The 16,655-nt window shown below is 43.3% G+C and overlaps 1 protein-coding gene across 1 annotated transcript in view; it reads left to right on the top strand.

Moving 5' to 3' along the window:
- The window catches only part of lama2 (laminin, alpha 2), a 168,922-nt gene that overhangs the window by 67,714 nt on the left and 84,553 nt on the right, over positions 1-16,655 (top strand). The window contains exons 19-23 of the mRNA XM_078290077.1: positions 754-881; positions 3,030-3,116; positions 9,455-9,666; positions 13,598-13,704; positions 14,514-14,783. Coding sequence (XP_078146203.1) covers positions 754-881; positions 3,030-3,116; positions 9,455-9,666; positions 13,598-13,704; positions 14,514-14,783 — 804 coding nt within the window. The remainder of the gene's footprint in view (positions 1-753; positions 882-3,029; positions 3,117-9,454; positions 9,667-13,597; positions 13,705-14,513; positions 14,784-16,655) is intronic.

Here is a 16,655-nt window from a genome sequence, read left to right as displayed (position 1 = left end):
TCTCAGACAATCATAGCCTGTACTGTAACCCTTAACCTTAACACTGAACTTTAACCTTTCCAACCTTTAACCTCTCACGGAGGGAAAGTGTAATGCTATCAAGTTACACTAGAATAGAGCAGGTCTGTTGTTAGCTATTTGTTTTTCTTTCCTCTGAACGCTCTTCATTCTAACTCACATCCTAACCAAGAAACTACACATTAACTAACTTTTGGCTCTTTAATCAACCTCATCATTATCATCATCAGGTTTGTGATGAAAAGATTGCAGATTTACTTGTGTGTGTTCAGCATTTTGTACGCTACACTGCTTTGGAAATGATGCAAAGTCAGCTTGTACTGTCTACAAAACATTTACACAAATCTCAACCTTAACAACATTTGATCTTGTGTTAAAATCTTGTTTTTTCTTGAAACAAGTGAAAAAATCTGCCAACAAGGCAAGATAATTCCACTTGTTTCCAATACTGTGTCACCTTTTTCAAGAATTTTTTTTGAAAGCATGTGACAATAAAAAGTCTAGCCACAAGAAAATGTCACTTAATGCAAGAAAATCTCATCCTGGTGGCAGATCTTTTCACTGATTTTAAGGAAAACACTTTTGTAAGACTCAACATACTCAACACACACACTCAACAAATGACTGCTACCAATCTTCTCATTGCACCGCAGTTAATTGATCAAACAGCTTTTTTTGCCAAATAGTTGACGTGTCCCTCTGACATCACTGACCTTTAACCTCTGTCTCCTCCAGGACTGTTCCCACTACACCACAGGCCCCCATTGTGACAGCTGCCTACCTGGTTACTATGGTAACGCCACCCGTGGGTCAGCCGCCGACTGTCGGCCCTGCGCCTGCCCGCTCACTCTGCCCAGCAACAAGTAGGTAGCCGCGACGATGGGGCCGCCACGGCTACGGTCCCGGACAGTTTAATCAACAGCCTCAATCTATCACTCCTGACCCCTCAGTGCAGCTCTGCCTCTGTAACCCCAATCTCTCTCTCTCTCTGACCTGTCGCTTGATTCCTCTCCTCCCCTCTCCTCTCCTCTCCTCTCCTCTCCTCTCCTCCCCTCTTCCTCTCCTCTCCTCTCCTCTCCTCTCCTCTTCCTCTCCTCTCCTCTTCCTCTCCTCGCCTCGCCTCGCCTCTTCTCTCCTCTCTCCTCTCTCCTCCTCTGCTCTCCCTCTTCCTCTCCTCTCCTCTCCTCTCCTCGCCTCGCCTCGCCTCGCCTCGCCTCGCTTCTCCTCCCCTCTCCTCTCCTCTCCTCTCCTCTCCTCTCCTCTCCTCTTCCTCTCCTCTCCTCTTCCTCTCCTCTCCTCTCCTCTCCTCTTCCTCTCCTCGCCTCGCCTCTTCTCTCCTCTCTCCTCTCTCCTCCTCTGCTCTCCCTCTTCCTCTCCTCTCCTCGCCTCGCCTCGCCTCGCCTCTCCTCTCCTCTCCTCTCCTCTCCCTCTTCCTCTCCTCTCCTCTTCCTCTCCTCTCCTCTCATATCCTGTCATCATCGCACGTAAATATGCCCTCAACACAGGTAGAAACATTATGAACATAACACTGTTGGCCGTAATTGTTGGTTAAATTGGTCATATACACTTCCTGATCATGGCTTTGTAGTTTCCCCAAATAGCCAGAGAGAGACGCTATACCTTGGGTGCACAGACACTAGTGTGGCGCACGCCCACACACACACACGCGCACACACACACTCACACACACACACACACAGGCAGCAGCAGCTGAGAATTCCCATGCAGTCATGACACGTCATGTCCAAAACTCCCAGAGCCACTAATAGGGAGCTAAAGAAAGACACAACTCTCTCTCTCTCTCACCTCTCCCCTTCTCTACCTCTCTCTAACCCCGGCTGTAATAATAGCTTGAGGGTCCCTTGCCTTCCAGAACCCCCCAAAATAGCCTGCCAGTCACTCACTCAGTCAGTCAGTCAGTCTGTAACAGTTAACAGTAATGTCTGAGCTCCGAGTGATGTCCGCATGAGCCTCAGCAGGGGGAGCGGGGTGGCGATGCACAGCTGCGCAGGAATCAATAGAAATCAGTTTAGTCCTGTAGTGCTGTTACTCTGTATTTACACTCAGGCTTAAATGTGTCTTCGCTGAAGCCTCATTCTCCTTTCAAATGGGTTGGGATTGTTCTGCCAGGTGGAAATGGGGCATAAGCTGAAATATCAGGATACAGCTTTGCCCGATCATTCATCCAGTCAGTAAACCAGCCACTCTGTTAGCCAGTTATTCAATGAGTCGTGATAGACTTCAGCTGTCCTGTAGCCACACATTGATCTCAGCTGAATTGACTGTATTCCTATTGTGACTAAAAAAGTGACAGTACTGACTAACAGCAGCAGTCATTTCTTTACATTCAGCCAGTCAGCAAATCAGCAAGCCACCAGTTCTTCATTACAGAAAGACATTAAGTCAACCAGTCAGTAAATCAGCCATTTAGTCAGCCAGCCAGTCAGTTATTAAGTCAATCAGCCAGCCAGCTAGATGGTCAGTCAGTCGGCCAGTCAGCCAGTCAGTCAGTCGGCTAGTCAGCCTGTCTGGGGCCTGGAACCTGAGCCAGCAGAACTATCTATAGTTTGAGGAGGTAGGAGGGCAAGGGAACGAGGGTAAGAGACTCTCTCTCTCTCTCTTTCTCTCTCTCTCTCTCTCTCTCTCTCTCTCTCTCTCTCTCCCCCCCCCCTCTCCCTCTTTTTCAGTTTGTTCAGGGTGGAGTCGTAGAGAGGAAGAGGTGTTTTCAGATTCAAGAGTGTGTGCCTGTGTTTAGAGTCTAGAAGGACAGAAGTGTGTGTGTGTGTTATCTTGAGAGGACAGTAAGCCTGTGGTGTGAGAAGTGTGTGTAGGACCGGAGGTGTGTATGTGTGTGCGGGGGCGTGTGTGTGGAGACAAACGATGGCCTTAACTCGTCTCTCTCCTCTCCTCTTCCTCCTCTTCCTCCTCCCTCTCTCTACGCTGGGACAACACTATCGAACTAATCAACAACAACAACAACAACAACAACATCGTCATGGCAACCGCGACAGCTTCAGCCCCACCTGTCACCTAGGCGATGAGGGAGAGTTGCTATGCGACCGTTGTCAGACTGGATACACAGGACCGCGATGTGACAGGTAACACACACACACACACACACACACACACACACACACACACACACATAAAAACATGTACACACATACTATACTGTAAGCGTGCCTATGTGTTAAATGTACTGCTTTCCCATTTGTGCGAGTGTGTGTGTGTGTGTGTGTGTGTGTTCTTTTCAGACTCACTCTATTTTGCAATTTTCTATCTCTATAACTACTAATTTTAAATCAAAATTTGACATGTGCCCTTATGTACCTTATGTTTCATGATGCTACTGGAAATGGCCATTCAGAACACACTGCATAATTTCAAAACTCATAAGACCACTAATCATAAAAATAAAACCTTTTTTCTTTTCAAACCTGAAAAGTTGAGCATTTAGAAATCACTTTGAATATACTCAATTCAAAATGAAAACAGAAACTGCAATTCATGAACCGATGATAAGTACTGTGTGTCTCACTGTCCATCAATTTGTCTGTCTGCAGCACATTTGTGAGTTTTCCTAACCCAGAACTAATGAGAAGTTAAAACTTCACAGTGCTGTCATGTGGCGACCCAAACTGAGCAAATCTAGTCTTTCAGCCCCCCAGGTTTACTGAAACACACTAGTACTCTTGTCATGTGGGGACGAGGGTTGAACTGTTCTTTGAAGGCCAATATTGATATTGTTTTGGATTGAAACTACCAATACCAACTACCATTTTCATGCATAGTTATAATTATATAATTCATCCATTAATTTTCCATACCCGGGGTGTTAGTGTTGGGGTAATTTTTAATGCGGCAAAATGTGCCACATTAAAAATGCAAAGCGCTTATCTATCAGCCCAATATATCAGCCTAACTAGTGGGGACCCACTAGAAACAAACCAGTGTCCCTCTTTGGGTCCTGAGCCATAGTTTAAGAAACAGTGCCTTACACTGCTCCATTAATAGCCTGCATGTCCAGCAGAGACCTCTCTCTCTCTCTTTACAGTGCTGGCTGCATTTTACAATAGAAAGGAAATTATGTTGTATATATCTGTAATAACACTGTGAGCTGAGCATGTGGTGTTTCTGCACTGCACTTCCCAGAGATCACCTGTCAATCAAACAATGTGGGCGGGACTGCGGCGTGTTTTTCCTTGGATTTTCTGTTGATGAAGTTTGAGTTTCTTCTCTTTGTCTGTTCAGCCACGGTGGCTATCACTGCTCATGCTAACTACCCAGTTCTTCTTCTTCTGTTTATTCCAAACAAACCGGAAACGTAAAACATCATCAGCATCACTACCTGTGCAACAGAGGATTTTTCCCAGGAAAGATCTGCCAGACACAGAGTGTGAACTGGATATACTGTAGGTTGAATCACTATTGTGTTATATCAGTCGGCGACAGAGAGTAGCAAAACTAATCACTTTAACTTCAGTGATAAAGTGCTGCACTTCAAACAAGTTTCCAGTAGCCTCTTAGTAACAGCAGCTAGAACAGCTAGCGCTCCAGCCAGGCGTCTGCTGTGTGCTGCCAGTTAAAACAGAGGTGTCGGTGGACACAGGGCCTTCGCTCGCTGCCCTGCATAGTCCACATGCCGCGCCACGCTGTCCGCCGCAGAATCTCTCTGTCGGGCTGTTAGGCTTTTTATAAACCTCAGTTGCCACTGGAAGACTAACTGACTCATTGCCAGTTCATGTTTTTTTTTTTTAACTCTTTCTGTCACACATAGGATCTACAGGAGTGAAAAATCACATCTTTTTTACCCAGCCACTCCTCTCCACTCCCTCCACCCCGCACTTAATAGAAATTCTTCCGACTGTACTTCCATGTCTGTCCATTAGTGAGGTCGCTGTGTGTGTGTGTGTGTGTGAGTAAGTGTGTGTTTTAATGTTGCAGCATATGGAATAGAGCTCCACAGAGACAGATGATCAGAAGGCTGCTGCAGTTGATCAGAGCTGCTTGTTCTCAGTGGAGATGACAGAGTTTGTTTGATTTAACGGGAGTACAGTGTGTGTGTGTGTGTGTGTTTGTGCATATATGTATGTGTGTATGTATATGTGTATATGTTTATGTTCATGTGTGTGTGTTGTTCTGATGCCATATGCTGGAAGTCAGGGAGAGAAGAAGGCCTGCGAAGGAGAGAGAGAGAGAGAGAGAGATGGAGGCCTATGACTCTTGGTTTCTGTATTGACTCTGTAGGAAGTGAAATCCATCTAAAATAATATTCTATTACTAATGACAGTGTTAAGGAGGTAATCAGCAGTTGGTTGATTCCTGTTCTATTAGCCTAATTGATACCTGCTACACACTACCTGCCATTACACTTCATTATCTATAGTGCTGTTGTTGTTAGTGGTAATTAATTGTAATGTGCCAATTCGTCTGCATTATGGGCTTTAACAACATAAGCTACTCTATTTCCTCCATGCTAATAGTCTATCCACTCAATGCTGAGTGATTCTGTTTTAGGCAGCTTTTCAAGTTCCTGCCCATAGACAGGTAGCTGAAACACTGAAAGCTTCGTTAATGCTGTGACTTAAATCAGCGACACTATGAAATGACAGCTACCCTGTGTGAATGCTGTGGGCGAAATCACTAAAATGTCCCTTTCCATTTGTTGTGTTTTGGTGGGCCATTGTAATTTAACTCTACAATGTAGAGTTAGACCAGTGTAAGGGTCTGATATTGGCCTTTAATTAAATATAATGATATTTTACACACTTTATTAGACTTATGATATGATGGATATGATGCAGTTTGATTGATTGCATATTTCCAAATTTTCTTAACATTTTGGGGAATTTTTTGTCAAGAGAATGGTCAAATTTAAAGATCTTCAACACTAAACTAACACTAATCTGAATGGGCGTTCAAAAACCTACATCTAACCCTCATGTAGGTGTTAACCAATAATATCAGTGGAAAGAAAGTGTGGTATTGTGTTGCGAAGAATAACAACAGACTGAAGTTGAAAATGCAAAGGCTTCACGTGAAGTTTATAATATATAATATGTCTAAGTTTTATTTTGTTGTTGTGGTGTCAGTGGAAGATCAGAGTGTCAATGGAAAGCAAGTGTTATATTGTGTCTGAACAAGGAAAATAACAGACAAAAATTCTAAACTTGGTGTGAATTTGTGTATGTATGTGTGTGTGTGTTGTTGAAGTGTGGGTGTCGATGAAGAATAAGTGGAATAGATGATGAAAAAAAGCCTGTTTTGATTGGCATTGTGCAGGGAGGCAAAAATTACAAACGCCTGTTGTGACCCTCCAACGAGGACAAGGACGCACAGAACGGCGAACTGCCACACCGATCCGTGCTTTTTATTTTTCGCTTTTCAGACTATTTCATTTGATTAATAATAAGAGGAAGCCCCGACGCCGCAAATATATTAACCTCAGAGCGCTGTCGTGACAAGAGCCACCGAAGCCAAATAAAACAGGCCTAAACCGAAATAACGCTCTTCAGACTGAAAGGGGAATTGAGTTGAAAGAGGAGAGGAAGAGAGAGAGCGACAGAAGAGAAGAGGGGGAGAGAAAGAGGAGAGTAGAGGGAGAGGGGTGAAGAGGGAGGAAAGGTCTTCGCAGTGAAAGGAGAATTGAATTTAGAGAGGAGGGAAAAGAAAGGAGAGAGCGAGAGAGATGGAGCGAGGGAGAGAGAGAGAGAGAGTCAAGAGCAGCCAGCCATTATTACCACTGACCCTCCTTGGTACTCAATAGAACTGGTTTATTAGCTTGGTGTGTATATTGGAGTGTATGCGCATGTGTGTGTGTGTGTGTGTGTGTGTGTGTGTGTGTGTGTGTGTGTGTGTGGTGCTACAAGTAAAATCTCCAAGTCAAGTGGAGAATTGTATTGGCAGCAGTCTGGATTCTTGATGGGAGGAGAATGATAGGAGTGTGTGTGCATGTGATAGATTCATAGGTAAGTGTGTGTGTGTAAGACGAATTTGCTGTGGGACTAATATTCTACTCTATTCTATTGTATTTTATTCTATTCTGTTGTCTGTTGTGTTCTGTACCGTCCTGTCTTGTCCTGTCCTCTTCTATGCTTGGTTGTTTTCTGTGTGTGTGTGTGCTTCCTATTTTAAAGGGACTCTAGAGGAAGTAAAGGTATTTATAGTGGAGGGTCAAGAGTGTGCGGAGGGAGGGGATCAGACACCTGGTAAAAACCATCAGAGTTTAAGAGAAGCCCGAGAGAGAGAGAGAGAGAGGGACGGAGAGAGAGAGAGAGAGAGGTGGGAACAGAAACGTTATGTTCTTTTATTTTTAGTTTTATAAATGGGGAGTTGGCGCCAGGCGAGACGACAGACAGGCGGAGAAACGCGGCTCTCCGGCTCTCCTCCCTCGTACATTACTTCCATAATGTTTAAAGCTGCACTACAGGCGAGATTTTGATGTAAAAATCCGGCCGTCTTATCAGCTTAAATCGCAAAGCGGAGAAGAGCGTCCCGTCCCTTCTAACTGAGACGGCGTAAATTCATCCCGTTTGCCCGAATGAAATTCTGGTGTCAGGCGGGGTCACTGGCAGGAAAGAGCAAAATACAAACTGTCTCCTAAACAGCAGCGAGTGAGCGCTCTGTCCAGAGAAAGCTGGACTCACCAGTGATAGTTGAACTTCTTCATCACCTCCCCCTCCTCCAGACACCGAGAACAAGACATTTAGGTCAGAGGAGTGCGCAGTTTACTGAGGATATGCTACTGTACATGATTTCTGGGTAACAAAGTCCTTCAAGGTTTTAAAAATTCAAATAGTTATTATACCACAGAAAAGTTGAACTAGTACAGTGTTAATTCTCTGCAGTACATTCAAAGCAAGATTTGTGACATTTCCAATTTTGTACACAAAATCAAAAACAAATTTTTGAGTTTTTATGTCATTTCTTTACTGGGTGTAACGATAATAAATCATATACACATACCCGCATGTATCACCACCCACCACCCACATTCCCCATCCTTACCCCTTTCCTTCCAGTTATGGAAGTATCAAAACTTTTTCCCACACAAAAGCTTTTTCAATTTTTCTGGGTGTAAAATTCAAACAGTTACCTCCGCTGCCATGTGTGGCCGTGAATGTGCAAAATTATGCGGCTTTAAATATGTTTCTCCTCATCTGTTAATTGTATACATTTCCCATAAAGATTGTTTCACTACTTTTTGTCACGATCTCCCCCAAAACTCCCAATTCCGTGTCTTTCTGCCTTTACGTCTATATGCCATTTCTGATTCTGCGATTCTTTCTCTCATATGACGACATCACACAACATCAATTAGCAACATTTGCATGTTAGAGTGAGGAGAGAGAGAGAGAGAGAGAGAGACCGGATGAGAGAGAGACAGAGAGAGAGAGGCAGATAACATGTTCCTACAGATAACATGTATGAGCAGATAAGAAACGCCTCCCAACAGTGGGACGCGTGGATATCTGGATCACGCTGAGACAACCTGTGGGACTGTGTGTGTGTGTGTGTGTGTGTGTGTGTGTGTGTGAGAGAGAGAGAGAGAGAGACAGAGAGATGGGGTGGGGGGAGAGGGAGAGGGGGTTGTATGTGAGACTCGGAAAGAGAGAGAGGATTAGCAGATAAAAAATGGCTTTGTAGGGGAACACTGATATTGTGTGTGTGTGTGTGTGTGTGTGTGTGTGCATTTGTGTAAGGTTCTTTGAGTGACTTTAATAAGCCTTATTGAAATGTGCTCTACACTTGCTCTCATCTCCTCCTCAGACTAGCACCGCACTTGCCTGTGTGCGTGGGTGTGTGTGTGTGTGTGTGTGTTCATTAGCCACGCCGCTCTGGCACAAGTCTGTCAATCTTATCTATCTGCCAGACAGATAACTGGCATGACACTCGTGTTCGAAATTAATTTTGTGCCTTTGCCGGAATTTTCTTTCATCCGCTGTATTAATGTATTTCAGCTGTTTGAATATTTCACTCCACTAAAAGCTAAAGGTGAGCAGGCTTTTGTAAATTAGCGCTTCGGAATAAACTGCCTGAGGACATTAGAATGGCATTTTTTAATCTCTATTAAAAGCTCATTTTGAAAAACGTTCATTTCATATTGATGTGTGGTTGGGGTCTGTTGCCCTCTATCTCTTTGTGTGTATTGTCTGTGTATTAGTGGTTGTCTATAGAGTGTGTGTGTGTGTCTGTGATGTGTTATACAACAACTAAGCAGTCTGATTGGTTAAAAACATGTTCCAACCATGCTGATAGTTTCCATCAAGTACAGCTAGAAGGCCTTTATTGCTTGTTAAGTAATCTTGTATTTGAAGAATAGTACTTTGTTGTAGTATTTACAAGCGTGAAGGTGATGTGAACAGTATTTCCCTGTAGTATTTTAACGTAAAAGCTGATGTGAATGGTATTACTGACACTTTGTGCTGCCCCCTAGATGTGCCAACGGTTACTACGGCCAGCCCGGCGTGCCCGGCGGCTCCTGCCGACCCTGTGATTGCCACGGCAACCTGGACCTAGCCACGCCCGGCAGCTGCGATCCGATCACGGGCCAGTGTCTGCGCTGTCGCCAAGGTTATGGGGGCGCGGCTTGCAGCAGCTGTGCCGAGGGTTACTACGGAGACGCCATCACTGCTAAAAACTGCCAGCGTAAGTAAACACTTATGGTACAGTCTAAGGGTATTGTTTTAGGAATACAGTAAGTATAGATAAATAAAGCATAAATACATTTGTATCTGGTGTGGGTGTACTCTCATCATGTTCTTGAAGAGTTTGACTTGTAGAGAATAATAGTAATAGGCTTTTTTTCTGCCTCAGTATACATGTAAACCTCTTCTTTGGCAGTTACAGTACTGTCAGACATCTCAACTGATCACTTTAAGAGGGAAATCATCATCTACAATCCAGTAAATCATCACATAAAGAAAGCCACTAGTGGGGCGTCAGTGTCTCAGCAGGGGGCGCCAAAAACGACGAGTGGCGCTTTAAGCCGACGCGACTAAAAGTTCCACAACACATCACAGTTTCCTCTATGAAACTCATCATTTGAGCTAAATGATACTTTTGTTTTATCATTTAACTAAAACAGTGAGTAGATAGTAGATAGTACACCATCTGGAGTGTGTGTGCGTGTGTGTGTGTGTGTGTGTATCAAACAGCTGTGCTAGTGGGTGGTGTAATGTCAGAGCGGCCCACTGACTGCCAGCTGTGTTTAAGAGTGAGAATAAAAAACTCTACCTGTAAAAAAGAGAAAGGGGGAGAGATGGAAAAGAGAGACGGAGAGATGGCAGCGGATGCAGACGTACAGATGGCGCTTGTTTGTGAAAATCTTTATTAACACCCGCGGTGTGGACGACAACAGACAGACAGACAGACAGACAGACAGACAGACAGGCAGACAGGCAGGTAGACAGATTAACAGATAGACACCCACAAAGGCTGCTAGACAGGCAGACAGATAAACAGACAGATAAACTGTCGCACAAGCACAAAGGCAGGTAGCCCGGCTGACAGAGGGTATTAATGTCTATTTGATAGTTCATTGTTCTGTAGTTGTTTCCCCTCTCCACCCAGCTAAATGGTTATTGATTAATCAGCCTGATCTATTGCTCTCCTACAGTGCTGATCGGCTGCTCGCGTCTGGGGGACGGAGGGCCGCTATTGATCCTGTAAGAATGACAAAAGACCACCAGGAATTATTAAAACACAACAACTCTCTCCCTCTCTCTCTCTCTCTCTCTCTCTGTCTACCCCTCTCTCTCTCTCTCTCTGTCGCTCCCAGTCTTAATGAATTTTATTGAGTGAAGCAGGGAGAGTTCAGGGCGAGTCCATCTGTGCGCTATTAGACTGTAAAAATCCTTTGCTTTTTGTCTCGATGTCACCGCTCCCATCTGTGGCCATTTTCGCCACAGCCATTTTGTGTCTCTCCTAATAAGGGTTCAGTTTAATGCTTGATCGTGCAGGTGCACTTTACCGCAAAGTCATTTGTTTGAAGACCAAAATAAATATTCAACTCTTCTCACTATTTGCAGTTAGTTTAGGAGATGTGTGAATTGCACAGTCGCACGTTTGTCCACTCACCGGAAACAATGGGTTTAGATCAATAATCGAATTACGCTTCCTCTATGACTGACAGTTACTGGGAACAATGGGTGTTGTGTTCACTGGAGGAAAAATGAACAAGTTAGAATAAACTTTGAAACTCGAAATGTGGGGTACATCAGATGCTTCATAGATCATTAAAACCCTCTGGGGACCTTTGAGGAACCTTACATTGTTTTGGAATAATGTTTAATAATCCGGTCAGCGGACAACAAAAATAGATGGATCCCACAGACAGTGAGTCACAGAGCTGTGCTTTGCTATATAAAGCAGGCAGACAGGCACTGAAGCAATCAGTTATTATTTGCTGTATTTGCAGTGCTGGTTCCAGTATCTCTGATACCATCCTCATGGGATTTTCATACATGACGACAGTAGCCTAGAGCAGTGGTTCTCAACGTGGGGTCCACCAGGGTTCCTTGAGGGGGTTCCAGGGGGTCCCCACCAAATTGATGAATTGTTAAACTTCAGCATTATTTCATTTACAAAATCATATCTAACAATGAAAACATTCTCAGTTTTGGGTCCGGGACAAAATTTCATCAAATGGGGGGTCTGTGGCTCAAATGTGGCCTAAATTAGGGGTCCTTGATATGAAAAAGGTAGCACTAACACAGGATACCGTATGGTGCCTTCAGGTGCTCCGCGTAAGCTCCTACGTCTGACTTTGCAAGTCATAAGTACCGATGCATCTCTGCTGCCGCGGTGTCGGAAATAAGAAAACGGACCCCGTAGCAAAAGAAGTTGTTTGGTGGATGCTGTTTTATTTTGGAAATCAAGCGGCACAAAGCTACTCTGCGCTGCAGCGGCAGAATGAAGAAGAAAAACATATGCATCAGGCATGTAATTGATGTTTTAATGAATGTATTACACAGCGTTCATGCTCTCCGCCGTTTTCCCCTCAAGGCTCCTAAACATCACATCTCGGCAGCTTCGGGATGATAGAAAATTCCAATGTTTCCAGTTGTATTTACTTTGTTTACATTGTTGCGTGTGCAGTCAATGTGTATTTAATATTATTTTCAACAATATATACTCAGTATGGGTGACTCCTACCGTAGCTACAGGATAGATAGAGTTTTCCTATGGCCACTCCTGCAGTTTGTTGATACAGTGACAGATTGCGGATTGCTTAGTAACAGAACAGAATGTATTTCATGTTGTAAAAAATTGTCATATCCACCAACAAGGCCAGCATTGTAAAAAAGCAACATTTCATCCCACAACAAGGCTCGCATTGTAGCGACTGACAGAACGGAGTCCAGATGGTCCCCAAAGGGTGAAGCTAGGGGGATGAGAGTGTGTGTGAGAGAGTACGAGTGTGTGAAACAGAGATAGACCTATATGTGTATGTTGTTCCGTATGTGTAGTCAGGCGTGAGCGTGTGTGTGTGTGCATCTGCGTGTGTGTCTGAGTAGTGTGGGTGTGTGAAGGCATGCGTGCGTCTTTGCGTTTGTGTTTGAAAGAAGAAATCGATGTTTGTGTGTCTATGTGCATTTCTGTATATGCATATGTAAGTGTGTGTGTGTGTGTGTGTGTGTGTGTGGACATCTGTTGTACCCCTCTCTCTCACTCTCTCATCCCACACTCAGGTCTGTCCTTCTGTCTCTCTGCTTCTAACAGGAGAGAATGGCAGGAGGTAAAACACGCTACAATTGTGTGTGTGTGTGTGAGAGATGTGATGTATGCTGATAAATGCATGAGAAGGTGTGTGTGTGTGTGTGTGTGTGTGTGTGTGTGTGTGTGTGTGTTTCTGACAGCGCGTCTACCAGATGGGAGCTGTGATGTTCAAGTTTTTAATTGTATATCTGAAAGGCTGATTGGCGTGTGTGGGTGTGTCTTTTTTTTTGTTTTCCCCCAATGGGATTTGAGCACACATGCAAACTTTAAATGAAAGTTGAAGTCAAGCTAAGCATCACTTTGAAAGGGTTTTGTGTGGGAAAAAAAGTTTTTGATACTTCCATAACTGTGCCCATTCAGAAGGTATGAAAACCACAACTGAATGTTACCAGTCATGCAGCCACAGCATCATTTTCAATACAAACAGGGCAAATCTACATTGTTTCAATTAGCGGGAGTGGGACGCTCTTATCTGCTGCAGCCCCACATCGTGATTTAGCCTGATAAGACGGCTGAATTTTTACATCAAAATCCTGCCTATAGTGCAGCTTTTATAATCTTACAAAACAAAGTGAACCCACTAGACTGAAGAATCTATTTGGAGAGCAGAGGATTTTCTCTAAACTGCAGTGAGCAGGATATGAAAGTGCATATCGACAGCTAATCCCCAACAAGACCTTAAGCAGGATATGAGCTCTTATCCAGCCTACTGTGTGCAGTAAACACACTTGCAGATGTGTTGTTATTGTTATACTTTGCTTTGTCTTCAACTACAAATTTGCAAATTAGGAAATGATAACTACTATAAACTGTGCTTGGTGTCCATGTATCTTATCCTCTGCTGTCCTGTCCTCTCCAGCCTGCCAGTGCCACAGCAATGGCTCTCTATCAGAGGTGTGCAACAAGGAGACGGGCCAGTGCCAGTGTAGAGAACACGTGGTGGGACGACAGTGTGACGAATGCGTGGTAGGTATACTGACACTTGCCGATAATCTCTACAGTTTTGTTTCAGTTGTAGAAAATAATCTGCTTTGTGACGACCTCAGACAAAAAAAACAATCCCTTGAGTAACTATGCTTTTATCTGTAAAGTGCTTTATTTTTGAAGTCACTTTAGGCTGCATTGAAGGTTTGTTGACCAGCACTGTGATGGGTGCATGGTAGGTGATTTAAGTTTTTCTTCAGTCTAATTTCTTACATCATCTGATACTACTTACTATACTACTACGAGAACGGTATTATTGATTCCTGTGTTAAAAACATAGGTAAACTGAGGGAATGAAGTGATTCCCAATTCCTTCCAACTCAACAGTGTCCTGCAGAAAAACTGAATTTAACCTTTTGGGTTAAACACTTTTTTGCCGTGTTATGTCAGCTGTCAGGCAAAAACAGGCAAAGTCAAACATGAAAGCTTTCTGCAGGACAATGACGAAGACGCAATCTATGTTGATATGTCACACAAAGTAAATTGTATTGTTATGGTTATATTACTGTTGCCTACTCCAGTGTTTTATCTGACCTTTTGATTGTTATGTGTTAATATAATTGTTTTTTTTCTTTTTCTAAATAGAATTATGAGTATACATGTAATAATAATAATATATGTGTATCTCCCATATAAAAGAACATTTTATTCTGTTTTATTTGCCCATTTATTCTCATAATTTATGTGGGATGAGTTTACATCAAGTTTGTTGTTTTTATTTGACCTATGCCCCGCCCACTCATTCTCATTGGTCCCCCTCCCTCCATCCCTGTGCGTTGTGACTGGTCCAGCCTAACTGCTGGTGGGACGCTGAGCGTCAGGAGTGTGTGCCCTGTCGCTGCAGCCCTCTGGGGTCTCTCTCTCAGCGCTGCGACGTTGAGGGCCGCTGCATCTGTCGGCCCGGCCACGTGGGCCGGCGCTGCGACCTGCGGCGCCAGGGTTACGAGAGGCGGGAGACGCGCCGGCCGGTGGAGCGCGTTCCCATGGAGACCGTACAGCAGAGATGGGGGCCGTCCCGCTCGGGGGGGTGTCCCAGGGGCGCATACAGGCCTAAGACAGGGGTAACACACACTGCACGTGAATGACGGTGGTGTGTTGCAGTAGCATGGCTGTGTCATACAGGTCTAAAACAGGGTTATAATACACTGTGTGTGTGTGTGTGTGTTTGTGTGTGTGTAACGGGCACAGTAGGGTTTGTGTTTGTGGACGATTTTTTAAAGCGTTGCATGGAAATGCTTTAACGTGACTTGTGTGTGTTACAAACATTGTTGTGTGTAGGGGCATGGCGGTTTCTGGGTGATTTTGCACATTCTGTTAAAATTTCTGAGTGTAAGGAAGTGTAGGGGCAACATACATACATACAAAATGCTATTTTTTTGTATGTTTGAATAGCTAATCAGACAAATGTCACGTTGTAAAGTAACACAAGAATGTGGTTTCTTTGTGTTGAAAATCACAGTAGCAGTCTGTAGCTTTGTTTCCTTCCAAGTATTTTTATACAAATTATTATGTATTGAAATAGAATGGCTGAATGGAAATAGCAAATTCTTATAAAACATCCTCAATATTGAAAAAAACAAGCTTGTACACTCACTTGAGGTGGAAAGGTCTGTGTCGGTACAGAATTTATGCAGAAAATGGCAATGGAAATGCAGAGTAATGTGTGAAAACAATCCACCGCAGCCTCCCAGAAATGTCATACGCACTATCTCTCCCATGTATAAGGCCCCAGCGCAGCCGTATGGCCATTACTTCATGCATTAGAACACTGCCAAATGCATTTCTTTGTTTTGGTCTTCAGACAGCATGAAATATGGCCAACATTAGCTGACATTTAAAAACAACAACAACTTGCCCAATACTAATCATTTCTTAAAAGGCTGTTTCCATTTTCTTTCGGATGTGTGTTTTTTCTGTACATTCAGGAATCCATAGCTGATGGAAACACACCTAATTCACATTCTATTTTTTGTAACAGTTCAAAAGATGGCTTGACACTTAGCTAAAGGGGTAAAACACACTGAAATGGACATCTGTGTCCAGTGTGTAGCACCAACATGCATGGCAGCGTGTTTTTTGTTTCCTAAGCAGCAACCAGAAGGCATTTTCAAACTAGCAGCTGTCAAAGCCCCAGTCCAAATTTTTTGTTGGCCTCTGAACTTAGGACAAATCTACACAAATCTAAACAAAGCCAAGAGTGGGACAACAACAGAGGGTGCTTACTGCAGCTACAGACTGGGGCAATCGGGTAACATTAAGACATGTGAAGGGTTTGGGCTTTTTAAACCTCCAGTGATTCCGTTTCTCTTGGACTTCCTGGAATTTTGACTGCAGCTGTCAGTCTGATCTTCCTTCATCTCCTCTGATGTTACGGTTCATGGTGATTCTCACGTTTTCTTCAAGCTTAATTCTGCTCATTGTGTCATGCAATGCTGTGTTATTTGCAACAGTTTGGTGCTTTTGCAATGTGTTGCAGTGCTGCTGTGTTTTTGCAGTGTGTTTTACAGTGATTTTGTTACATTGTAGTGGGTAACGCTTTATGATAACCATACTTAATAAATGGTAAACATCAGTTGCAACTTTAGAATAGTGTGCCAAAAAGTTTATTGATGCTTTACAAGCCACTTATTAACCATTTACTAACAACAGTAAACATCAGTTTCAACTTTATCAGCTACCCAAATAATGTTGTTTTCTAAATCATTTATTATCCTTTATTAAGTGTATATATATATATATATTAAATTAATATACATCAGTTGAAACTTCATAATAGCAACCAAATTTTTTTTTTAATATTGTTTAAAACACAATTTGTTCATCAATACTCAATGTAGCATTTAATTTTTTTTAATGAAGACAACAACAAACTGTTAACAAACTGTTACTAACATAATCAGAAACTGATTGTTGTCATCTCTTATCAGTTATGA

The sequence above is a fragment of the Centroberyx gerrardi genome, chromosome 18 (assembly GCF_048128805.1).
Source record: "Centroberyx gerrardi isolate f3 chromosome 18, fCenGer3.hap1.cur.20231027, whole genome shotgun sequence".
Taxonomy (NCBI): domain Eukaryota; kingdom Metazoa; phylum Chordata; class Actinopteri; order Beryciformes; family Berycidae; genus Centroberyx; species Centroberyx gerrardi.
Note: the sequence above shows the minus strand (reverse complement) of the source record. Positions and strands in the feature narration are given on the sequence as shown.